General features: G+C 38.8%; 5 protein-coding genes across 6 annotated transcripts; 3 read left to right on the top strand and 2 right to left on the bottom strand.

The window, feature by feature from the left end:
• Window positions 1–629: 629 nt before the first annotated feature.
• LOC116733001 (immunoglobulin kappa light chain-like) lies at window positions 630–3,027 on the bottom strand. Its single transcript, XM_032583626.1, has 5 exons — window positions 2,854–3,027; window positions 2,049–2,747; window positions 1,141–1,257; window positions 1,021–1,064; window positions 630–913 (listed from the first exon to the last, which is right to left on the bottom strand). The coding sequence occupies exons 1-5, from the start codon at window positions 2,906–2,908 to the stop codon at window positions 788–790; spliced, it is 1,041 nt and encodes a 346-aa protein (XP_032439517.1). The 5' UTR covers window positions 2,909–3,027; the 3' UTR covers window positions 630–787.
• Window positions 3,028–10,655: 7,628 nt separating this feature from the next.
• Window positions 10,656–13,768, top strand: LOC116732242 (uncharacterized). Its single transcript, XM_032582276.1, has 5 exons — window positions 10,656–10,717; window positions 10,831–11,538; window positions 11,619–11,729; window positions 11,812–11,837; window positions 12,324–13,768. Exons 1-5 carry the CDS (start codon window positions 10,666–10,668, stop codon window positions 12,450–12,452), a joined length of 1,026 nt encoding a protein of 341 aa, XP_032438167.1. The 5' UTR covers window positions 10,656–10,665; the 3' UTR covers window positions 12,453–13,768.
• Window positions 13,769–14,037: 269 nt separating this feature from the next.
• On the top strand, window positions 14,038–17,713 carry LOC116732122 (immunoglobulin kappa light chain-like). The gene is made up of 5 exons (XM_032582104.1): window positions 14,038–15,183; window positions 15,314–16,024; window positions 16,950–17,072; window positions 17,151–17,188; window positions 17,304–17,713. The coding sequence occupies exons 1-5, from the start codon at window positions 15,045–15,047 to the stop codon at window positions 17,430–17,432; spliced, it is 1,140 nt and encodes a 379-aa protein (XP_032437995.1). The 5' UTR covers window positions 14,038–15,044; the 3' UTR covers window positions 17,433–17,713.
• Window positions 17,714–19,630: 1,917 nt separating this feature from the next.
• On the top strand, window positions 19,631–21,742 carry LOC116732123 (uncharacterized). Of its 2 annotated transcripts, none has more exons than XM_032582106.1 (5): window positions 19,631–19,695; window positions 19,811–20,485; window positions 21,195–21,317; window positions 21,392–21,435; window positions 21,520–21,742. In XM_032582106.1, the coding sequence occupies exons 1-5, from the start codon at window positions 19,641–19,643 to the stop codon at window positions 21,631–21,633; spliced, it is 1,011 nt and encodes a 336-aa protein (XP_032437997.1). In that variant the 5' UTR covers window positions 19,631–19,640; the 3' UTR covers window positions 21,634–21,742. The 2 variants fall into 2 exon arrangements, with proteins under 2 accessions (XP_032437997.1, XP_032437996.1); XM_032582105.1 differs by having other exon boundaries at window positions 21,517–21,742.
• Window positions 21,743–23,411: 1,669 nt separating this feature from the next.
• Window positions 23,412–25,515, bottom strand: LOC116733067 (uncharacterized). The gene is made up of 3 exons (XM_032583760.1): window positions 25,485–25,515; window positions 25,033–25,398; window positions 23,412–23,907 (listed from the first exon to the last, which is right to left on the bottom strand). Exons 1-3 carry the CDS (start codon window positions 25,513–25,515, stop codon window positions 23,459–23,461), a joined length of 846 nt encoding a protein of 281 aa, XP_032439651.1. The 3' UTR covers window positions 23,412–23,458.
• Between the last annotated feature and the right edge of the window lie 525 nt (window positions 25,516–26,040).

The raw sequence follows: 26,040 nt of genomic DNA, 5'->3' as shown, positions 1-26,040 counted from the left end.
ATGTGATTTTATATATATTGCTAGATGACTGAAATAGAAAAACAGTAAGAAACATTACAGAAATGTATTCATCTTCAATGGGACAAATTTTAATTTCATAGTGTGATTAATTGCTTAAGGTTAAAAATGTGTTTTCTTAGTAAAGTATGCCATTATAATGATAAAATTTGAATTTAAGAGGAAAAAAAACCTAAATTTATGTTTTACTATCACAGTCACTTGTTGCACTTTGAGCTCAGCTTCATTATTTTGTTTATCCCTGAATACTGAAAAAAAAACTCTGTTTGTTGTGGACTGAACAGTAATGAAGAGGATCAAGATTAATTAGATTTATTTATTTTTTTTTTGAAAAGGCTCTTCAGGCTGTTTAACAGTTAAGATGGTTTAAAAAAATCTTATGTGATTTTCAGTTTTGTCATTTCTGTGGCTGGTAAATTATAAGGCAATTTAACAACAGTAATGTGCTTAATCACTAGTTATTCTGAACCTTTGAAATTATTTAGAACTCAGTCGACACGTTTGAGGTGAACGGATCAGATAAAATCCCAGAACATACATCGACATTTGAGGTTGTGGGTTGATAAAATGTGGAAAGAGTTCAAGCAGTGGTCATTATTTAAGTAGACCAACCCAAATATATTTTATTATATCAAACATCTTTTTCTACTATACAGCTTTATGTCATTTTAATATCATTTCTTACAAGAGGTTGCCAGTGGCAACGTTAATGACAATTGATGGTTATAGCATTTTGGATGTCATGATCATACAAAACTAAACTCCAGTTTTACTTCTTTATAGCAGAGTACACACAGTCGATCATTTCATTTCTCTGGTCTTGTCCTGTTGATGTGTAAACCTTCTGGAGCCTCAAACCTGCGTACTGGAGGTCTTCTTCATCTTGGTCTTCGCTCTAATGGTACAAACACATTGAAATGTGAAGATTTAATAGGTAAAATAAAAGGTGTCCAGAGAAATTTTATGAAATAAACTAAAATCGGTAACGGAGACGATAAAAACCTCTGCAGTTCTTGTGTCAGGATGGGAGAGTCTGGAATGAGGTTCTGAAAAAAGAACACAAATTTAGTTTCCCGATGCCGTTTTCAGTCGGCAGACATTAGAAACAAGCAGCTGTGGTACCGGAGGTGTTGGAGTTCTTTCTCCTATAAATCCTGAACAACAAGAGAGCTTGTAAAAAACTCAAGAAGGAAGTGAAGGCCAAAGCTCCAGTAAGAAGATGCATAGAATTCACCTCATCTGTAAAAACATCAGGAAAGAGAGAAAGTATTTTTTTTACTTTTAGTCAGAGAAAAGAATTTTCACAGTGCCTTGTAAAAGCTTAGTAGCTAACATGCCTTGGACTAGGACACTAGGACACTGAATTTACAGAACTGGAGAGCTCCTTCAGTGACAGACTGCTGCATCCTGGGTACGCCAAGGAGGGTTACCATAGAAACTTCCTTTCAGCCCCTGTTAGACTCTAGAACTATCACTGCTCCCATTTCTGCTGCGATTTCACATGTTTTTCTGCACTGCACTGATATATAGTTTTATAAACTGTCTATTTATGTTCAATACACACGAACATTATGCACACTACGAAAAAAAGTCACCCTTGCACATTCTTTTGATCAGAGCAATAGCAATTTCTATTTATACAAGCCGCACAGTTTTTTTTTCAAGTACTGAAATAATATACTTTTGTACAGTATATTATTATTATTGTTAATACTATTTGTGTATACATATTGTATTTATACAGTATATATATTTAAGAGGATCTTTGTTTTTATGTGAATCTGCATTTTGATGGTGCTGTTACACCTCAGCTTTCCCAGTTGAGTTAATGAAGTAAAATTCTATTCTATTGTAATACCATTGATGATTTACAAAATTTATTGCAAGTAAAAATCAGAAGAATGTGTCAACAAATCTGTTTATTTATTATTAGAGAGCAATAGTGATTACACAGCATCATGAAGACCAAGAAATGCAGCAGGCAGGTCAGGGAGAAAGCAGTGGAGAAGTTCAGCTATAAAGTTGCTTACCTTTAAAGCCCAGTTTGGTTCCATTTCCAAACACTATGTGTCCACAGGAAGCTACAGCACAGTAGTAGGTTCCAGCCTGAGACCCAGTCAGGTTCTGCAGCAGCAGGCTGTACCGACATGAGCGGGTTCGCTCCTGAGTTTTCTGTCCACACTGATCGTTCCTGCCTCTGCGGCTGTAAAGGAGTCCTGGAACTGATTCTCCATTGTTTCTGAACCAGTAAACACTGTGTTCTCCGTCACAGCTCCCAGTTTCTGCAGTGCAGGTTAGAGTCACATGACCTCCCGGCTGGACGGCCTCAGATTCTACCTGATGGACCAAAGTCTGCACGTTTGAGTCTGAACCCTTCACGAACACCGTAGTGCCATTTCCAAATTCGAAATTGTACATGTAACCACTGGAGCAGTAGTAAGTGGCTGTGTCTGAAGGCTGCAGCTCGGTAATAATCAGGTGGTTTTTACCTTTTCCAGAGTCCAGGCTGAAACGTGGATTGTTTTCAAATTCATTGTAAAAAGTACGCTGTCCATATTTGAACACAGTGGAAATGAGTTGTGGTTTTTGTCCCAAGGTGAGTTTATACCAGCTGAACTTGGCAGCCTCATCAGTTTCATAGGAACATTCCAAAGTCAAAGTCTCTCCAGATTCAGCTGACAAAACGCTGCTTTTCTGACGGACAGCCAAGGAGACGGTTTTTTTCTGAGCTGAGGAAAGAAAAAGTCCGAATGAATCACACCCATAATTAACACATGAAACCAAAGTCACAAACTTCAAAGGAATTACACTTAAGACACAAAAGCACAAACTCACCCATGTTCACCAGGGGCAGACATGTCAGCCAGAAGACAAAGTGTGCAGGCGTCATCTTGGTCAAACTGCTGAATGAAAGGAACTTCAATCCTTCCTTCACTTTATAGTCAAGACTGTACTTGTGTGGCCCAGTAGGAGTGACAGCATGTCATGTTCAGGAAACGTGATCACTTATTCACTGACGGTTGTTGGTCATTCTCAGAAAACAAGACCTTCTGTCAAATTGGTGCAAGTGGATTGCAGACAGCAAATTTTGGGTTTTGGGGTGGAAAAAAATCCCAGGGTGTTTAAAGCATTTCAGTTTTAGCGAATATGCATCATCAAACATCAGAGCTGAGCAAAAAAAAAAAAAAAATTTTAATTATCAGACATTTTTTTCCCCCAAGTTAACAGTTCCCAGTTATTTCAAATAATTTACGCAGAAATTACAGTTTGTTTCAGAACAAATCACTTGCATGTAAAACACTGTATTACACAGCTGCTGAGGTTGTAGAAAAGTAAAAACAACATTAACTTAACATCAGTCTAACTCAAATAAATCAGAAGGGATGATTGTCATTACTTTCCAGTCATTTGGTGTAACTAAGCAGATTCCTAAATAGCTTCGTTTAGGTCCCAGTTTAATCAGGGAGAGCACTCAAGAAAGTCTGTGCTGCTCTGACTGTTATGTAAATGTTTCTTGGTAAAACAGAAATAAAGAATCTGCTATTTTTTTTATTTTACCCATGAACTTCAAAACATAAATTTTTACTATTATTATTACACTTATTGTATAATTTTATCAGTTAGTCCCATTTATTTGCTTTGCACTTTTGTAATTTATTCAGCAACATGAAGGGATTTGTTTGAACCTTTCTGTAGAATAAGGAGGTTCTGTATGTTTCTCAGAACATACAAAAAACATAACAGTGAAATCAATGTGTAAACTCATTAAGCAGCAGCTTTGATTTGTCAACAGGATCAGAGATCTATATTTGGGCAATTAAGTATTTCAATTATTTCTGCAAAATTTCAAAAAAGCTCAAGCTTATCTTTAGCCGGGAGACAGATGCTAGTTAAACCAGCGACTGGTCAAACACATCAGTGGATCGTCTTTCTTCAGAGATGCAGTTCCTGTCTTCATCAGGATAAGAACGTCTTCCCAAATGCAGACTATAGACATAAAGAAAGTCCTTTGTTCACCTGGAGCAGAGTAGGAAAAAGAGCTAGCAGTGCATTCTGGGATTCAGAGTCTCCTGGTTCTCTGTGTAGCTCAGAACACAAGCGATGAGGTAACACTGCTAGTGAGAGGAGTCCTCACTGATGCTAACACTCAGGAGTGGAATGACCAGCAGGCTGCTCCTCTTAAAGCTGCAGTATGTCACTTCATAAAGAATATGTTGTTAACATATGTACTAAAACTGTCACCATGTCATGACAATTTGTTATGAGTCAAATAATCTGTGAAAAGATCATCCTCCTTCACTTTCTCTCTCTGCTGCTGTCTGAAGAAATGCATTAATCCCAACCAAAAACAACCAATCAGAGCCAGGAGGAGGGGCTTAGCACTGCCAATCACCCTCATACACTTGCTGCTAAATGGACTAGTGGGGGAGAAACAACTTACCATTACAGGAAAACTGCTTATCTGCTGTCATCAATGGCTATGCTAACTAGCATGAGCATTCACAGCAGGATCTGCTGATAGGGATAAACTGCAGGAGAGGTGAGATGACCAGTGCCTTACAAAATTGTGATTGACAGCGCTAAGACCCGCCTCCTGACTCTAATTGGTTGTTTCTAGTTAGCACTGGGAGAAGGCATTTCTCCCACAGATGATCTTTCTCATAACATGTCATGACATCGTGACAGCTTCAACAAATATGTGACAGATGGACAAAGGCACCAGCACCCCTTCTGACCAATGGGATCAGGGTGTAAGAAAATGGATGGATGGAAGCATGAAATACTTAAACTTGGGAGGTTTATTGATTTGGCCTTTTTATCCACCTTTTGTCTCAGAAGCTTTAGATCTGCTTACATCTAAACCACATGTATCGCTGTGTGGGAGTGAAGACTTTGATTTGTGGGTAAAAAGATTTGAAAACCATCTTCCTCCCTCCTCACAATTGTGAACGACTTAGTGCTGGCTGAAAAGTTTGAGTTTTCCAACTCACCCTGAAGTCAGAAATGAACATTATTGCTGACGCATTGTTAAGACTATTTAAGGTAAGCTGCTCTTTGGGGGTCGTAGTGACAGGTGAGGTGAAGTAACTGGAAACGAGGCGGAGGCTTCCTGTTTGCTGACCTCACAGAGGTTCACGACAGAAGAGTGTCGCTGGTTCACCGTTGGTCTCTCAACCACAAAGTAGCATCTGTTGAGTTTGTGGTTTTCAGACAACATGTTGGCAGCAAACTGCCTGTGAAGACCAGCGGACTCCATCGCTTCACTCAGAACATGTGTTTGCTTCAGACACATAAACATTTTATTTATTGTTGGTTGGTTTTGTTTTTAGTTGATTAAGGCCGGAGTGTGTCTTCCACTCTTACATTTATTATCTCTTTTTGCTGGAGAAGCTGCATGGCACCATTTATACATTTTTAATGCGAAAATGTAGCAAGTAATGTCTTGTTGATTACCTGACAATGAGGTTAGTTCATTGTGAGGCCTAATAAAACCAACATAGGTCTTAATTCTTAAAATATACTTTTTTTATTTGTGGACATTTGAACTTGATTGGACTATACTGTAGGATCAATCTGGAATGTAGTTTGTAATTAAATGTCTTAGTATGATTGCATAAATTGGTTTGATTGTATACAATTGGATATAAATATTGAACCCAGCACCTCTCTGAGTGACGCAATAAAAATCTGAATACTAAAAAACAACCTGAAGTTGCAGGTCTCTTACATGTGCTTCCAATTCATTATCTTGGTTCCTGCTTGTCTCTGACTGTCATTGTGTTCACACCAGACCCGACATGATCAAGGTTTGGTCAGAGACAAGTTGTTGTGGGTTTGGGCTTCTGGTCAGGTTTCCTGTGTTTGCGCTCAGCCAGCACTGATGTTTCCGCCAGTGGAAACTTGTGCTGTGCAGACCACACCACCTCCACCACACAGGTGGAGAGGAAAACCGGGTAAACAGTAAGACAACGCTGTAGACTAAATGTTCCAACCTTTTGGTTGATATGTTTAGATGACTGGAGAAGTTTATTTCATGAGTGTGTGGTCAGTAGTGCACTGTAATACTGATCACACACTCAGTGTTGCTGTGCATCTAGCAACTAGATGCCAAATGTAGCTAGCAGTCAGTTAGCAAGGTCACACTCACACACATATCCATTAACATAATCTACTTGTTTTTGGAGCCTCAGCATAAAACCATCTAAGAATTGAAAGAAACATTCAGGTTTGACAAATATATATATGTATATATTTTCATTGCAATAAAAGTGTGAGGAGTCCAGAGCCCCCTGCTGACCAATAGCTTTACTTCACTCATTTCAAAACTGATGATTTAATCTGAATAAACACCCTGAGCTGTGGTTGGGAGAAAAGCTGCCATTTTCTCCCACGTTGATAGTGTGGTTATGTCCAAGTTCTAAGACAGAGAGTTTCAAAACAGAAACATCAATGATATTTGGTATCATAGTCACCATATTTATGAGATAATAATAAGAGATAATAAGCAAAAATGCTTATTTTTGAAGGTGCATAGCACTAACTATAGCACTGTTTGCCTTTAAGGTTGCCTCACTCTGCAAACTGCAGTGATAGACTCAGGTTTCGCCACATTAGCCTGATAAAACATGCTGCGCTTTTCACTTGAATTTGGTGCTAAAATAAACAGCAGCTGTACTCAGTTCAGCCGTTTGCCAGCAGGGAGCAGCTTCCTGTCTACCCTCCATACAAATAACTGATCTAAACAATCAAATGTTCAACAATTAGTTTCTACAGCACTTGGATGTGGTCATGTATGGTATTGAGTTTGAAGAAATCAGTATTTCAAATAAAAAAAAACCCCTCAGATCTAAGAAGTGTTGCAAAGTAAACATTTGCTTGCTTGAAAGGCGGAGCGCCCACATGCTGCGGTCAGACATAAAAGGTCTGCTTCTGTTCTCTATTCTCTGAAGCTCAAACAATGTGTAAAGACCTCTCTGCTCTGTGCGTCTAAAGACGTTGGCTTCGAGCTGTGACCTTTGCTTTTGGAACCAAATCATAAAGTAGGTCTTATTATTTGCAAGCCTTGGTGCTCAGATGCTGACTTCAACGTTAGACTTGATGTATTTTTTGTTCTGCAGCCAGCTGACTAATACAGAGAGCAGAGTGTTGTTGTCGCTGAGTTCCCGCTCTGGCCCCGGCCGCTCACGTCGACCTCAGCCCCGGTGGTTTGTCGGCCCCACCTCTCCTCCGTCCTGACAGGATGTCTCTGTGGTCAGAGCTCTGATGCAGCTTGTTTTTCTCCTGCTGCTTTACAACAACGGCTCTGCCCTCTGACTTCTCATCAGTATTTATACTTTGACATTTATATTAGCAAAGTGAAACCCAACATATTAGCTGCGTTTTCCGTTACAAACGTGTGAAAATCTTTGTTTTCTGCTGATGTCGAAGAAACACAAGACCGTTTCCATTAAATAAGAAATTAATATTTCACAGGCTTCTGCATCTCTGCACATGCAGCTTGAAAACAGAAAACAATCACCATAAAAATCCCCCAAGGTCTAAAAATATCACCACTGGTGCAGAGTGCATCTCTCATTCTCATGTGGTCTCTTGTTTACCTTTACTCATGTGGTGAAGGTGATGGTGTGATCTGCACAGCTGAAGTTTCCACTGGGGGAAGCGTGAGTTTCAGGTCCGCACAGGAAGCCCACCCTGAAGCCCCTGGTCACGGCTTGATATGATCAAATCTGGTTTTGCAGGACTTTTTGCGTGAACAATCTGACCAGCAAAAATGACCAGAACAAATGTCAGAATCGGCTTTGTGAAGACGAGAAATGAGGCGGTGTGAGGGTAGGCACCATAGAGTGTGAAATGAACAAGTCCCAGTTAGGGCTGGACAATAAATCAATAACAATATATATTGTGAGAGACAACTTATCAAGATGATTAAATAATATGTCTGATAGAATTTTCAATAATTTCACTGAACTCTGAGCCAGAACTGCATAGAATTCTGGGAGATGTAGGCGTAGCAAAGGCTTTCTTCAGTCAACCTCTCACGGCCAGCTAAGCTAGGTGGGTGGCATTAACCAACCCACCCACCTAATTGGCAACCAAAGAGTTGCTAGGTAACTCTCTGGTTACCTAGCAACATCCTGTTGAGCAATTTCAGGTTTCACCCCTGTGCCTCATAACTGTTTCAAAATAAAAAACAAAACTGTGGATAAAACAAGGGAAGGTCATGCCACCAGTTTGGCTGTATGTCAGATATTTAGAACAAAAAAGTAATCAATAATTATCAATCTTGACAATAGATGATATCGACTGATATGAATATATACAACATCTTGCTAAGTTTATCAGCTATATTGTCCAGCTCTGGTCCCAATATACTTTAAAATGTTTTCCAAGAACAATTATTGGCACACATTCATGCAACAAGAGTCTGTTACCAATATAGAAAATATAATATTTTTAAAAGAGTCATCAAAAAAATAAAGAGCTAATAGTAAAGTCTTTGATCTGCAAAGTTTCCTAAAGACGGGCAGCAGCCTGCTTTGTCTCAGCGTTGGGTCTACAGTCATACAGGATGATTTTAGGTGAACACAGAGATATTTCTAATCCTCCATCAGGTCCACTTCCTTTCCCATGATGAAAATAGTTACAAAACCCTTTCATGAAAACGTTCATCTCCTTTGTTCACAGATCTCAGTGAACACATCATGCCACACAGCAGTCCACCAGTTTTCTGCACCCCGTCTCTTTGATGCAACCAACAACTGCAGAGTCATCTCAGTATTTCTGCAGATGACAGGACTGCCTTCCACCGGAAATCTGAGGTCTATAGAGTAAAACGGAACGGTGAGAGTTCAGCAGCTCTAGATTCAGTCTCAGGTGTAACTCTAGCGTCATAAACCAGGATTGTCAGGGAAATGGGAGAAATGAGCTTCTTAAGTCTGTAGTTCTCCTACACAAACCAACTCTGAGGCCATGATCAACACCCAGTCTGTTTCTGTTCTGTCTTCAGCTCATCCTGAGCTTATGTAAGTGTTTAAGGCAGAGATCTGCAAGGAGCTAAGGGGAGGTAGCCTGATGTAACAGCAAATTAGTTGGCCTAAATAAAACTGGGTTTATCGTAATAATATTTTTGAATAGTAAAAGGACAGGAAATAGGGAGGAGAGAGAAGAAGACAGGCTTGCATACAGTCTTGGGCAGCAAATGGCAGCAAATGGCCCAAGACTGGGAATCAAACCCAGGTGGACCGCAGTGAGGACTACAGCCTCAGCACCTGGTCCATGTGGTCTACCAGCTGACCCACAGGATGTGACTGCTGGTTGCGTTGCTAAGGAAGTGGAGTCATGGCGAATATCGCATAGTAGTGGAAAGCAGTTACCATGCTTACTCACTATGGACAGCATGTAAATGATAAACTATAACAGGTCATTTGGGACATAAACTACTTTTTCATACAAAATATTGACTATGTCATAAATAATTATTCCTGATTAGCATTGCATACATAAATATTGTTTATGTATGTGATGTTCTTTAAAACTAGCCCACATTCTTCATACTCTGGAAGAATGAGCTAAATTTGTTCTGTAAGTACAAATTTTTTGTGAAGTCTAAAAATGTATTTCAGTTGACCTCCTTCTTGAAAACTTTTGTATTTAAATTTATTACCCTGAATATTTAGTCGTTAATACAATATCCTCCACTAAGTTTGAGATTAATTTTTCTTTTTGTAAGTATGTAATTAGAATAGTTTTAGCATATAATGTATTCTTTACCGTACATGTTTTTTGTTGGTAATTGCAAAATATTGATATTACCGTAATTTAAAAAAATAAAAGGTGGAGTCGGCCTTAAGCCATCTGCTGAATTGGAAGCTGTGTTGGTTTGGTGTTGGATTACAGTAAACCATCAAAAGAACACATCGATGCATCTAATACATGACACAAATGTTGTATGCCAAATAGTTTTATTAGTAACATTTTCTTTAAAGAATAAAGTATGAGTCAAGGGTGACCAGGCTACGTATGTTAGTTGCCAGCCTATTCAAGGCTAACAGTAGGCTATTCATGCTAATGGCTAGCAGAGGAAGAAGGCAATCCAGTAGGTGACCAGCCTAGGCATGCTAATCACCAGCCTCTCCGAAGCTATCACAAGGGAGAAGCTAACGTTTCATTAGCTTAGTTCCCTTGGCCGGTTGCTCACTTACTGGTGATGTCCTATCAGTAATCAGATCAGTAGCTACTAGCTAGCTTCAGAATGAGTATAGTCTACTATAGCAAGGAAGTAGACGCTGATATGTGCTTAATAGTCTTTGTTTTGGTGCTGAAACTGTACGATAGAATGTGTTCCATATGGTTACTGGCTAATGCATATTGCTATACTTTGACTGGTAGGAAGGATTAAACTAGCAAGATAATACTAGTTTAGTTCAACTGTAAGCAATAAAGGGGAAAGAACAAATAACCTCAGTGTTTTTGTTGTCTTTTATATATACATACATTTAGGCTAACTCGACTGGTAGCTATTAACATGTGACGTTTCCTTAGTTGGAAATGTGTCACTTGGTACTAGCCAATGAACTGCAGTCTTGTCTCTTTAAGAGTTGAGAAGGCATGCAGTTTCTTTCCACTCAGCATTAAAATCCATGCACAATGGCATCTGCACAGCTGGTCTTATTGATATGTTTTCTTTTAGGAGAAATGGGTAAGATTTGTTCCTAATTCCTCAAATGCTTTTCTTGTCAGGGTTTGCTTTCTGAAACAGGCTTATTTTAAACAAATTAATTCATTTTTTTTGTATTTTTACTTTTCTTTCAGTTCAGGTTACACATCTGACAATGTCCACATCTCTGGATCAAGAGACTGGTTTTCTGTTGGCTCATGTTGGTGAAAAAGTGACAATGCGATGCACCTATGAAGGTAACGAGCCGACGTGGATCTGCTGGTACATGCAGACACTGGGACAGAAGCCGAAGCTCATGTCCAGCGTGTTTGTGTACGGGACAGAAATCGTTTTTTACGAGGAATTCAAGAATAACTCACATTACATCATAGAGAAGAAAGGACATTTGCATTATTTGACAATATTAGATCTAAAAATGTCAGATTCAGCTACATACTACTGTGCACTTAGCCATAAACAAGTTGTGCATTTTGGAAAGGGAACTACAGTCAGTGTTAAAGGTCCAGGTTTTAACATCCAAGCTTCAGTCCATCAGCTGGAATCTGAAACCATCCAGCCAGGAGTCTCTGTGACTCTGAACTGTACGGTACAAATTGATAGTTGTGATGGAGAACACGACGTTTACTGGTTCAGGAACACAGAGGAATCTCAACCAGGACTCATTTACACCTATGGAAGCAGGAAGGATCAGTGTATGAGCAATTCCAGCACAAAAAGTCAAACATGTGTGCACAGCCTGTCGATGAAGAACCTGAATGCGTCTCATACTGGAACCTACTACTGCGCTGTCGCTTCATGTGGACATGTTGTGTTTGGAAATGGGACGATGCTGAGCCTCTCATGTAAGTAAAAGTATTTTGTGTTTCAAAGTTAAATCTCGACTGAAGACAAAAACAAAGAGTGAAATCTGTTATTCTGACAGGTGATAAAATGCACCTGCTCCATTTGTTGGCTGGCTCTTTGACAACCCTCCTCATTGTTTTGTTGATTGCCTTGGGATGCAAACTAAATAAAAAGTACTGCCAAAGTTCAGGTAATGTAATAAATAGTCTCATTCCTTTCTTGTTCAGTGACAATATATTTTCACTGAACAATTTTCTGTGTTTCATAAGCAGAACCCGAACCTTCTACCGCCACCGAGGTGAGATTTTTCTCAATAAGTTACAGCCTAAAATTACACCTATTATGCAGTTATGATCTCAAAATTATTCATACATATGGCAGATTTGGATTTAAATGTACTTTCATTCAACCAAGAAGTGTGTTTCTGATGGGAATTGAAAATTATAAAAACTGGACAATTGTGTCAGTTTTAGAAAAATATTTACCCGCTATTTTCATCTTTAATAAATTAATCAATACTTTAGTTCTTGACTACAGTTTTGCAAGTTTCTATTTACACTTGACGCCCAAGTCTTTGAGAGTGAAAGGACTCCTTGAATTTACACTAATCTCAGGCCAGTACAAAATGTCAATATTTCTTCCAGTCAATAGAAAAACATTGATTCAATATAATAATAACTGTAAACCTAAATCTGCCAGGCGTATAAATGGTCTTGGGCTTAGCTGTGTTATTTTTTTAAATGTTTTACAATTAATTTTTTTCGGCTTTTACTGTCATTTCCAGGATGCCAACCAAGACACAGACAGAATCCACTATGCATCAATAAATGTCGATCACTCTAATAGATCTAGAAGACATAGAAGCAGCGCAACGACTGAGTGTGTTTACTCCAAGATAAGTCAGCACAAATGAATTCTTTCTTCCTGGAATCTTTATTGCCGGTTTGGTTACATTTGTTTAGCAGGTTCAATACGCTTTGTTGATGACAAGATTTTGGTATGAATGTCATAAGATCAGCTGGTGTCACATTGTTTCCCATCTTGTCTTTTACGTTGTTATATTTGAAAAAGAAAACAAAAAAAACTTAATGGGTCAGAAAGGGAAGAAGACGATACATCTTTTGGAAAATCAAACTCACACCCTGAAGGTACTCTTGTCTCGTTTGTGCACAGAGTTTGATGTTTGATTCAGTGTTCCGTGTTATTACAGGGTCTATATGCAGTTTTCTTATTTCATGGTTTTAAGATGAGTGTTCAAAGCTCTTTCCGAGCGCCCCCAAATACTTACGTTATTGTTAGCTGAAGTAAATAGACATAGTCACACTCAGTGGTGGGTGAAATTAGTGCAGACAGAGCGTCTGCATTATGTAATCAGGTAATGTTAGCACTGTGTCTCTTTTTTGCAATGTACCTTTATTTTCTGTTTTTAACTTAATCTTTTTTTTTTTTAGTAAATAACTTTGTGGAACCTAAGGTGTGTGGTTTTATACACTGACGTTTCAACCTACATAAATTAGATCTTTGAAAAAAAAACAGTTTATATGTAAGCGCTCTAGAACGCACTGTGTATTTTTTTTTTGTCATGATGTTGAAGATTTTATATAATAAAGATTCCAATTTTTCTTTTAATTCTTGTGTTTTTTGGCTCATGTACGGCCAGAAGTTGTTACTGCTGCTTTTCTCTCTCTGAGGTAAATAAATGCAACTACTATAGTTTGGATGGTAACACTGTTATAATGTGTTCTGTAGCAAATAAATGAAATGCCAAAGTAAGAGACACAGGCTATCCTGTATAATCATTATGCATATATTATATCAAGTGTTTCACCAGAACTTACAGTATTAATGACAAATGCATAATTTACTTCTGAAGTTTGCTGTGTAATATCTAACAATTAAACAAAGTGACTGTCATGAGGTCAGAGACCTTTGTAATGAGAAAACGTATCAGTTTTATAAGACAGTTTCCTTTGACCTTATCAGTAGATCGTTAACTGTTGCAGCTTCTTAGTAGTTTGGCAAGGCAAGTTTATTTGTATGGTACATTTCAACAAAATGAAAATTCAAAGTGTTTCACATGATGAAAACATAAAACAACAAACAAAAAATTAGCAGTGGCACGAAAAGGAAAGCAAGAAAAAGTTGGAATGCAGATTAAAATCAATTTTGTTTCACTTAATATAGATCAAAGGCGAGTAAACAAAGGAGTTTTTTTTAACACTAAAGGACGTCGGTGTTTAAGCAGATTTGCAGTTTTCTGGACGTTTGTTCCAGATAACGGGTGCATAGAAGCTGAATGCTGCTTCTCCATGTTTGGTTCTGGGGATGCAGAGCAGACCAGTACCAGAAGGCCTAAGTGGTTCTGGATCAGCTGAAACTGTCTGATCCACTTTGTAGGCAGTCTTGTGAAGACACAGTTGCAGTAATCAATGCGACTAAAGATGAACACAAGCTGAGACATTAGTCCTCTAGTCCTGGAAATCTTCTTCAGGTGACAGAAGGCCGACTTTGTAACTGTCTTTATGTGACTTTGAAGGTTCAGGTCAGAGTTCATCAGTAAACCCAGATTTCAGGTCTTATCTCTAGTTTCCATCTGTAGCTGCGGAAACTGTGTACTGATTCTAGATCGTTCCTCTTTTGGACTAAAGTTAATTACTTTCATGTTTATTCAACTGAAGAAAGTTACGAGTGATGGCAATTAAATTTGGCATCAACATTTGGCTTAATAAATATGATTAACAATTTATTCTTTATGAAACTATCAGCTAAGACAGAATTTCTTCTGTCAAATCAGAGATACCATCCATCAGCTGGAGCCAGAAGTCAAAGTCAGGTAAAACACATTCATGTGGACACATGCAGTGTAACTGAAAGTACGCTTCAGGTACAGCAGCTTACCCTGATGTGTGTGAATGAAGACACAGCTTGCAGATGCGCCTGGGTGGGATATTTGGATCTGTTGATAGCCAAGCAACCACCAACCAGTTCCACCCTCAGTTCTTTTTCTCCTCAGTAACAGGTTTCAGTGTATCTGGAATAGTAGATTGTAACATAGCATAATGCTTCGCATCGAACAAAAATTCTGTAATGATCACAATCGACTATTGAACATCCTTTGTGTGCAAGGTCACATGCATAAAGGTTTTTTGCATAGGCGGCGCTCGGTTGCACCAGGCATTTTGCCGAGCTGGATGGTTGCCACGGGAGAGCAAAAGATTTCTCAAACATGCATGAAAGAATCAAAGCAACACTCCAGGCATGTTTGATAAGGGAATAACAATAAAGCATGACGCAAAGTGACTTTACATATTATTTCCCCTTTAAATCCATTACGTTATTTAGTCAGATGTCATGATTTCACTTAAAGTTTAGGTGTAAATAAATTTACAAACGCAGACTTCATTCGACTGTAACTGAACTAATGTTCTCAAGAACAAACATAGACACCACAGATAGGTTTGAGCATGTGATTATGTTTCCAAAGTAGGACACATTGCATCACTTTATGCTAACCAATCAATGGCAGACTAGACCCTTAAGAGAGGAAAATGCTAAAAAGATACTTTCCATTCACCACAATAATCTGAAGACAATGGCATTTGCACACTATGCCTTCTTTCCGACATGCCTTGTCCTATGCTTGGGTGAGTTTTTGGTTTCTTTTAATATGGGCTTTCTTAATTGCATGAAATGTCGAATTTATTTTATGTAATGTGTAGATTAAATTTGGTTGACTTTTAATTTTTTTTTTTTTTACTCTGATTTTTGATTTAGTTCAGGAAACTCATCTGTCATCATATTCATCTGTTCACCAAGAGAGCAGCTTCACCTCAGCCCATGTCGGTGGCAAAGTGACCATTCGATGTTTCTACAAAGGTGACGATTCAGCATGGATCTGCTGGTACAAACAAAGCCTGGGGCAGAAGCCAAGGCTCATTTCGAGCTTCTATAACTATGGAACAAAAAGGACTTTTTACCATGAATTCCAGAACAGTAGTCGTTTCCAGATGGATGCAGAGAATCACACTTACTACCTGACGGTTTCGGACCTACGTGTCTCAGACTCAGCGACTTACTACTGTGCAGTTAACTATGCAAAGGTGCTGACTTTTGTAGAGGGAAAAACAGTTAGTGTTAGAGATTCAGGTTTTGACAGTCAGGCTTCGGTCGATCAGCCAAAGTATGCCACCGTCCCGCCGGGAGGCTCTGTGACTCTCAACTGCACAGTACAAACTGGGAGCTGTGGTGGAGAACACAAAGTTTACTGGTTCAGAAACTCTGATGGCTCTCCACCAGGACTGGTTTATGGACATGGAGCCAAGAGTGAGCAGTGTGAGACGAATCCCTACAGACAGACACACACCTGTGTGTATGACCTGCCTGTGGAGAATCTGGATGCGTCTCATGCTGGGACCTACTACTGCGCCATCGCCTCCTGTGGACACATCGTTTTTGGAAACGGAACCACGCTGAATTTCTCCTTAGGTGAGTTATAATCCTGATGATTTATGAATAACAACTGGTAAATACAGTGATGACATTTCTATTAGTAATCAGTTCTTCATTGAGAAACCTGCATTTATCAATATCTACTCATGTTTGCTGTCTCTCTTAAAAAGAAAGGTTATTTAATTTAAATTAAACGTCCAACATTTCCCTTGCTCTATCCATTGGACAAAATGTAAAATGTTGCTCACTGCGATGATTCTGCTCTCTGGAATCAGAAAGTCCATCAGTAACTTTGAGCTGTGAGGTATTTGAGGGCTTTCCAGTGTGAACGGCGCGTTTCAAGTCGACAGCAGCAATCCAGATGTTCTGGTCCTCTGAATAAATTCACACTCACATCCATGTTCCCAACTCTCATGAAAATTAAACCAACTATTTTTGACATTAAAGGGATGACGTTATCTGAAAGTGAGACCACTTTTACTATTTCGCAGCTTTCTTTCAGAATGAACTTGTTAGGACAGCCAGGCGTGTTGGCAGCTGTGTGGACATTTTCCCACAGAGAGTCTTCTTCAGTGTGTTAGCTGATTTCAAATCTTTAAGACCTCCAAACCGTTTAGAAGATTAATAAACCAATACGGTTGTGTTTCTGACAGACTCAGTCTGTTTTTATCAGGAACACACCAAACTAAATGTCAGCAGCTAAAACTGAGCCGGCCTTTCTTAATATAACTGAATAAGGATGTTCCTCTGGTTGTGTGTAATTTTAGCCATTTTAAATGGAAATTATAATGTCATTCTGGTCAGTTAATTAATTTATTTATTTATTTATTTATCCCAAATGTGTTAGCAGAACACCCAGGCTGCCGTAGATTACCTTTTTTTTCTCCACACAATTTTATAGCTACTCAATGTTTGTTTTAAAACACAAAACTAATTAGTTTTATTTCTTGGCTCTTTGCAGGAGAAGAAAACATCTTGGTGTACCTGTTTGTGGGATTTGGGTTTGGGTCTGTCACCACCGCCCTGGTTGTTTTACTGATTATCTTTGTGAACAGGAGAAAGACAAGACGTCACCAAGCCACAGGTAAAGTGGGAAACATTCATTTTATGGCTACTGGAGAGTAATTTTAATAAACTTTTTTTTTTATGTTTTCAAAACTAGAGTCCAGACGTCCTGTGGCCTGGACCACAATAACCGAGGTAAGAATAACCAACGAATCACAAACTGAAATTGAAATGAGTTTTTATTTATTTCGAATTTTGTTCATACATCCATATTTTGAACCGTCCACCTATAACTATCGTGTACTTCCAGGATAATCACAGAGACTCAGGCGACCTCCACTATGCATCTATAAATGTTGAGTCATCCAGCAGATCACAGAAACAGAGGAAGAGCAGCCAGTCTGTCCGCCTCTGCTCTAGTGTAAACCATGAGAAATAAAGATCCTTTACTATTCAGAATCGCTGAGGCTTTTCATAATGTGAATGTTTTTTGTTCTCTGAATTGAGATAAACTTTCTAAGGCTTAAATAAGACGGCAAATTTATTTCTTTAGGATATATTTTTTTTTAACTAAGGCAGCTTTCTATTTTTGCTGTTAGTATTCTTCTGTTCACTTCATATGAACGAGTCAATGAATACATTTTTCTTGGCTTCAACAATATTTCTTTTCGTACACGATGCTATCTGTGTTTTTCCCACAATAAAGGTGTTTTGTTTGTGTCTGCTTGTAATTTATTAAGTTTTTTTTTTTTTCAGTGTTTCAAATACAGATAGCATTACATCAAACTGCTGTTGCTGCATTGGCCTGTTTTTTTTGACAAGCTAATGAGGAACAGCGATCAGGATAAAATGGTTTTTATGGCACAACACTGAGGTTCATAATAAAAAGTATAAAATAATTCAAATGTGATACTCAGTCTTTTAAACTGGCCACTGAGCTTAAGGTGCAAACATTTGTTTTGGAAGGTTAATTAGAGGTCATTTCACTCTGGCTACATAAACTCACTACATTTTATATCTCCAACCAAGCACTCTGTCTGTCATATCATTAAGTTTAGTGATTTTCAAACTCCTAAAACTGTGAAGTGTCATTTCAACAATGACACAAATACAGAATCTAAAAGTGTTGAGATTACAATATAACAGTCTACAAAGTGAAACATCGTAAAGTCGAATTTTTTTTCTCTAGCACTTTTCACAAACATATAGATCACAAAGTGCTTCATAAAGGCAAAACAATGAAAACAAAAACATACCAATAAAAAACATTAATCATAATCCTGTCTGAATGAAAATTTCTGAGCTGCAGGTAAAACGCCCCCACCTGGTAGAGGATTGTGTTACTGCTAGAGGTTGAATAAAATAAATCATATTAAAACATATGTGTAAATAACAGAAACATTTAAGAATGCTATTAGTGGTAATAGGCATATAATAAATAAGATACAAACAATGTGCATAAAATAATAATACAAAATCCTTTACTTGGAAGTTCTGATCTGAACTTATTGTAACATACAAAATAATACTTCAGAAAAGGTAATTTTTCAGAAAAGGCCATCTTTTCATGGAACCTAAGCTGAGATTTATGATACTTTCTGTAATAAAAAAAGATTATTTTAAATTTATATCTGCCATTGTATCTTATATTATCTTGAATATAAGATACAATGTCCTTGACTCCATCCATCCATCCATCCATCCATCCATCCATCCATCCATTCATTCTCTTCCGCTTTATCCGGTCGGGTCGAGGGGGTAGCAGCTTCAAAAGAGAGGCCCAGACTTCCCTCTCCCCAGCCACTTGTTCCAGCTCCTCCAGGGGAATCCCAAGGCGTTCCCAGGCCAGCCGAGAAACATAGTCCCTCCAGCGTGTCCTGGGTCTTCCCCGGGGCCTCCTCCCGGTGAGACGTGCCCGGAACACCTCACCAGGGAGGCGCCCAGGAGGCGTCCTGACCAGATGCCCGAGCCACCTCAACTGGCTCCTCTCGATGTGAAGGAGCAGTGGCTCTACTCTGAGTCCCTCCCGGATGACTGAGCTTCTCACCTTATCTCTAAGGGAGAGCCCAGACACCCTACGGAGGAAAACCATTTCGGCCGCTTGTATCCGCGATACAAGTGGCCCACTTGTATTTCGTCCCACTATAACCTATAGAAGAAAATATCCTTTATTAGTTTATTTATTTAGTTTGAAGTAACTAAATGATTTGAGTAAGACTGACTTAAACTGTCAAATTAAACCAGCTTAATATATTCATTTAGATAAACTTCATTGAATTACTTGTTACCAATTGAAGCAATTTAATTAAGTTGATTCAACTATTTCCTTTTTACAATGTACAATAACGTTCCACATCACCAAACAGCTGAATTCCTGTTTTCCTTCAGAAAGTATTAAGCATCTCAGGGTCAATAAAATCCTCTCCAGATTATTGCATGTAAAACGTATATCCTTCTGTCTACTTTAGTGACTCAGTTTTTACGCCTAATACCAGGTTCAAGAGTCATAGAGCACAACTGTGGAGGGAGGCGGCACTGAAAATGAGCTCAGAGTGAGACATGCACTCTGATTGGCTAGTCAGACACAGACGTAAAAAGGGGAAAACTTTCAGAGATTCATTTCTTTCATCACTGCATTTTAAGCACAATGTCTCCTCCAGCCTTTGCTTTGTATATAGTAGCTCTACTTGTTGTAATAGCGGGTAAGTTGAGTTTTTTTTAAAAATTTTTTTATGATTCTTTCATTCTCACCGTTCACAGCTCCTTCCATTGTAATTTCATCAGATTTCTTCTCTGTCTACATGATTTTGTCTGCAGCTCACAAACCAGCTTTGACACATTTGTCGTTACTTATGGAATCAGCTGAAGTTGGAGGCAGTACGACTTTGCAGTGCCTCTGTCGGGACGATGCAGCTGTGATGTTTTACTGGTACAAACAAACTCAGGGGAAGGAACCAAGACTCGTCTGCACATTCTACAAATATAAAGAAAACCGTTTTGAAGATGAATTTGACACTTCTCGTTTCTCTTTAGACAGTAAAAACCACAGCAACATTTTGCTGAACATATCCGATTTGAGGATGTCAGACTCAGCGACTTATTACTGTCTAAAGAGCAACTTAGCTATCATCAAGTTTTGTGAGGGGACTACACTCATTGTGAAAGGTTCAGGACTAAACCCCCCAACATCACTCCAACAGTCTGAGACGGAGCCCATCCGATCACCGGACTGCTCAGTACAAACTGGGAGCTGTGGTGCAGAGCACAGTTTTTACTGGTTCAGGAACTCTGGAGATTTCCACCCTGGGTTGATTTACAGCCAGGCGGGCGATAGGAACGCGTGTGAGAGGAAACGCAAGGCATCAACAAACAGCTGTTCTTTCAACCTGCCAGTGAAGAACCTGAATAAGTCACAAAATGGAGCCGATTTCTGTGCTGTTGCTTCATGTGGTCACATACTGTTTGGAGACCAGACCATCGTCCACTCTGAAGGTAGGAAAGTCACCTCAGTTCAAGAGTACATTTTATCACCAAGTCCAAATATTCAGCTTTCTAATTTCATTCTTGATGACTGTACATGATTCCCCTCTGAGCTTTGATTTCAGATGCGTTGGCGTTCTGGTGCCCTGGAGGAACAAGAACTCCAGGCCTTCACTTATTTAACAGCATCCAGATTCTGTAGCTCCTCTTGTAAACTGTTAGCAGTTAGTGAGTGAGTTATTTACGCCTGACTCACTGAGGGGTTTCTAAGTACTTTCATTTGAATTCAAATCGTTCAATCAAGCGATAGGACATTTAGCCTATCAGATCTGAGATGGGAAGCATTTATGTAGTTGGGTTTTTTTTGCAAATGTTTTAAGGGCTACAGGATGTATAAAATTTATCTCGGGATAAATAAAGTATCTATCTATCTATCTATCTATCTATCTATCTATCTATCTATCTATCTATCTATCTATCTATCTATCTATCTATCTATCTATGTGAAATCTAAAGAGCACATATCACTCTTAATATATATTTTTTCTCGCTCTTGGTAGTTGATTTTGTGCCACATTCTTGTTCTAATTTTGTCTCCGTCTTGTTCCTGCAGAGGGACAGATAAAACTTTTCTGTTCTTGTAATTTCTTTGTGAAAGTGGAGACATTATAAAGATACAAACCAAAATCTGTTATGTTTTCTGCTGCTCGTCTCCCTGCAGGTGACTCTGTCTCCATTGTCTTGGTTTATGTCCTGAGTGGAGCTTTGTCACTCACCACCCTGCTAGCAGCTACACTGGCCTTCTCGGTGTTAAGACTGAGCAAAAGACACAGTCAGCAAACAGGTAGCTGCTGTAATTTAAAACTCTGTGTAGCTGTTACAGAGTGAGAGTGAATGTGATTTTATCATTCTTTACAGATTGCAGTGACACATTTTCTGCAACAAACCCTCCAACTGCTCGGGTAAGAATCATCTCCTCTAGAGAATTAAGGTCTACTTCTGTTTCAGTGCTGCATTTCCTCTGTTTTGTCTTTTGTCTGCAGCAGCTCCAAGGTGGAGAAAACCTCCAATATGCTGCTGTGAACAATGTGAAACAAAACATGTCAGGAGGAGCAAAGGAGAACTTCAGTGAATGTGTCTATTCTACTGTGAGGCAGTAGAGTTCTGTTGCTGTTGATGATTGTGAAAAACATGTTTGTCTTTATCTGACTTTATCACAGGGTATATAGGTGATATGTAAGCTTGTAATAAAGTTTTGTACAAAGCTAACACCTGCTGTCTTTGATTCAGAGACTCAGAACTGAAGCGTGAATGCAGGAAATCAGAGAGGTGAGACAGGAGCAGCTACAACCCCAACGCAGAATAACGACAGGAAGTTTGGCTCTTTTGGCTCCCAAACGGTTCTTAATCTATGATCATATGCGACTCCATATTCAAACCAGGGCAGCCACCATTAAGATGTTAACACACGTGATTCATCTGAAAATTTGAATGCGTTAATGATTTTGAGACACTAAGAAATGGAAAAACAATAATTGCAACACGTCCGATGTTAGATCTATAAGCTGATACCCATTGAATGTTTGAGACTGAGACAAAACCACACATATCCAGCTCAGTATGGAAATATTACTGTAATCCGAGTTACATCTGAATCAGAATAATCTTAATTAAAATGGACATTTTGCTAGACTTTTTTCTAAATTTTCCCTCTGTGGGTCAATGAAAGAAATTTCTAATTTATTCAGTAAAGAGATTGCTTTGATTTCTTCAAATAAATATTTAGATTCATCCCATTTATGTAGGCGTTATAATTTAAAAAAAGTTGAGATTTTTGAGTAAGTTGCTTAACAAGTTTCTTAAAAATATTTCTTATTTGATTTAAGTAATTGGTGTAAATGTAGGACATTAACTCGCTGTAAAAGGTTTTACTGTTTATTGGGTTTGACTAAGTAGGGTCAGAAACTTTAAAAGGTGGCTTAGTTTTCACTTCTGCTCCAGTTATTTACCCAAACATTTTTTTATGTAAAAATAGCAGACCCTTCCAGATTCACTCATTAAAGTTTATATTAACATATGCAAACCAAATTTCACTATAGTAAATATTCCTGAGCTGGGTTGCCTTTACAACCTGGAAAATTCAGCAATCAAGGAAATGAAGGAAAGAAAGCATGGAAAGAAACTACAGCGCCAGAGAACGACTGAAAGAAGGGAGGAAAAAAAGAACAGACTAGAAATTAAGGAATGTCAGAGGAAAAAATCCAATTAGAGGAGGGGAGCTGGAAGGTCAGAAAAATGATGAGAAAGAATGACAGAAGAAAAGAAGAACAGGAAGCAGGAATTCCACAAGATAGCCAGGAAAGAAGGCAGGAGGGAGCCAAGGCAGAAAGGAATGGAGGAAGAAAAAAAGGACACAAGAGAAGAAGAAACTAACCATGTAAGCCAGGAAGGTAGGAAGGCTGATAAAACTATGACATCACTACTTTTGGATGGGAAGTGTTCCAACAAAATTATAGAATTTTTTCAAGGTATTTCCTATGCAGCCAGACATTAAGTTAGTCTGATTTATTATGGTAAAATGAAATGTAAAGGAATGAAAAGCTACAGGACTGAAGTAATCCAAACCCCAGTTGCTGTTAAATACATTTTGGAGGCAACTTCTACTGATAACTAGCAATAATAAACTTTAAATAATTGTTTTGGCAATGCTTTGGTAAGAAGAAAAGAAAACATTTTGACATTGACTTCTCAGGTTATAAGTGATTACTGGCTACATTAAAGACTTTTTTTCCTTCTGGGTGCTGAAGATCAAATAAAAATAATGTGTTGAAAGGTAGTAAAATTAAAAAAGTAAACTCTTGCGTCAAACAGAAAACTGCAACATAGTTTCAAAAACTGAACTGCAACAGCAGGTGAAATGATTTATTTTGATTTCATTTGTGTCTGCTATGTAAAAACTACATAACCCAACATGCCACACTGGACTTACTGGCTCTTTCTGATGTAAATGCAAACACAAATCATGACAAAGAGCAACAGAATCCCACATCTGAACACTGAGAGCCAGAAGAAGGTTCCTGTCTGGGACAGCCGTTCTTCAGCGTGGCGTCTGACGAGCAGCTCGCTCCCAGAACCAAACAGCATCTTCCCACAGGAGGCGACGACACAGTAATAAGTTCCTGCATCAGATGAGCTCAGGTTGTTCTTCTGTAAATGGTACACACAGGTCTGTGAGGACTTTTGGTGAGCAGAGGTTATTTCACATTGACTCGTGTGTGTACGGAGAACTGCTTGGTAAGCTCCATGCCGGTACCAGAGGACAGTGTGTCCTCCTTCACAGGCCTCAGTGTCCACTGTACAGTTGAAGGTCACTGAGCTGCCAGGCTGGAGGGTCTCAGAGTTTGGCTCTTGGACTAGTTCCACATGATTTGTTCCTGTAAACAAATCACATTCAGTGTTAACTGCTTACGTAACACTCAAGTCACTTGAGAAATCTAAAATCAGGATTTACTTTACTGATACTTAAAGAAAATTAAATAACTTAATAACCTTCTGGTTATTAAGGTTGCGTACAGTCTTGTTCATGAAATAAATCAGATTCAGACAAAGGACTATGGTTTTGAAAGTTGCCGGCTTGTGTATTTTGAAAGAAAATTTTAACAAATAAAGTACAAATACTGCAAATAAAAGTTTCCCTTTGGGGCCAATAGTATCACAATCATAGATGTTACTTTAAAATCTTACCTGGGTGTATTCTTCTAATTATACAAATCAGAATTCAGTTCAAAATGAAACTATTTCATTTGGCAAAATCAGTTTCACACTCAATTGATCTCAGCTGTTTGCAACAGAACCTTAGTTTGGATGGATGGTTCTAATTTGCCACGTCCACTTCCTGCCATTTGGATGTGTGAAGTAATTAGACGTCTTTAAAGTCTTAAGCAAATGTCCAAAAGTGGAGAAGAACGTCTGAGGGTGTGTGTGTGTGTGTGTGTGTGGCGGTGTGTGTGTGTGTGTGTGTGGGGGGGGGGGGGGGGGGGGGGTAGAAGGAAGACAGAATGGCGTGGAAGAGGTTCGTGTTGCAGCTGGCCTGCCACACTAAAAAAACAAAAATAAAAAATAAAAAACCCTGACATTTCTTTTGATGATTCTCCGTCTCCTTTGTTCATTTAGCAGTTCAACGCTCAAGTAGCACCAGAAAGGAATGAGGAAGACCTGCGTTCTGAGACTCAACGATGCATCATTTGGAAGCAGCTCATTGGCTGAGAACCAACCTAAATCACACCATGAGTTCAAATAGTATTAGTAAAAATACCACAGTCAAAGGCCTTGGCAATTTGATTTACAGCCACTAGGGGGTTGACTGTAACTCTTCAACATCCTTAGCAAAGTTAGAATGGAGCTCATAACCTTCAGCCTCCTGACCTTCAATGAACTCTAGCTGTGTTTCCATTACAAATGTGCACAAACCTTTGACTAGATTTAAAACAGTACAGCTTTGTTCTTTAACTAAGAGCAAAGATATTACTAAAGTAATATGAACAAAGGAAATCCCATACCTTCAACATTCAGAAACACCCCTTCCCCAAACTCCACCGAGTTGGAGTAGGAGCTTGCACAGTAGTATGTTGCCGAATCTGAGAGCTGGACGTCGGAAATGTGCAAATGATTAATTCCTTCACTTCTTTCCACAGAGATACGGGGGTTCTTCTCCAACCAGTGGAAGACTTTGGACGGATCGTCATATTTGTAAATGGTAGACAGGAGCTCCGGTCGTTTTCCTAATTTTTGGCGGTACCAGGAGAAGTGCATCGCTGACTGGCTGCTGTAGAAGCAGCGGAGCTGAACATTTTCCCCAGCGATGGCAGATCTCACGCCAGAGTCTTGTTTGACTGGTCCTGATTGGATCACAGCTGTCAAATAAACTGGGCCAAGAGGACAGATGATAAGCTACAGATATTTCCCTGTAGGTTCCTTTTTTTTTAGCAGTGATTACTTGGTTCATACTTACAGACTCCACAGAGAATGGAACACAGCCGCATTGTGTCAGAGCTCCTCGGGACTAAATCATTTTGAGCAGAACAGCAGACAACAGCATAAAAAACGGGGTTACATTTGATTGGCTGTCAGAGAAATCAAACTGTGTTTCATTTCAAAACCTTGGCCTGAGCAGGAAACAAATCAGCCAACGCAAACATACTGGAGCAAATGTAGAGGAAAACATTTTTCCTTCAAGTCCCGACCGAAACCATTAAGTTGAAAATAAACAAACTATTGCTAATATTAATATCACATGACATCAACAAGATTCATTTTTAATCTTGCAATTGGTTTTGCAAAAATTAGACATAATTTAAGACCATGCAGTTGGGTAGCAGCAAAGTTACCCATCCTGCTCTTAAAACATTAGCTCTTTGTTTCGGTCAGCTTAATTGCCTCTTATTAAGGACCACAGAATTATGACATATTAACCTCATTTAACAGTGACAGTAACAAAGACCATGAATTGTGTCGAAACATTTTTACTTCCTCTTTCTGTGTCACAAACGGTCAGAAAATATACTCCG

The sequence above is a fragment of the Xiphophorus hellerii genome, chromosome 14 (genome assembly GCF_003331165.1).
Source record: "Xiphophorus hellerii strain 12219 chromosome 14, Xiphophorus_hellerii-4.1, whole genome shotgun sequence".
NCBI classification, from domain to species: Eukaryota; Metazoa; Chordata; class Actinopteri; order Cyprinodontiformes; family Poeciliidae; genus Xiphophorus; species Xiphophorus hellerii.
Note: the sequence above shows the minus strand (reverse complement) of the source record. Positions and strands in the feature narration are given on the sequence as shown.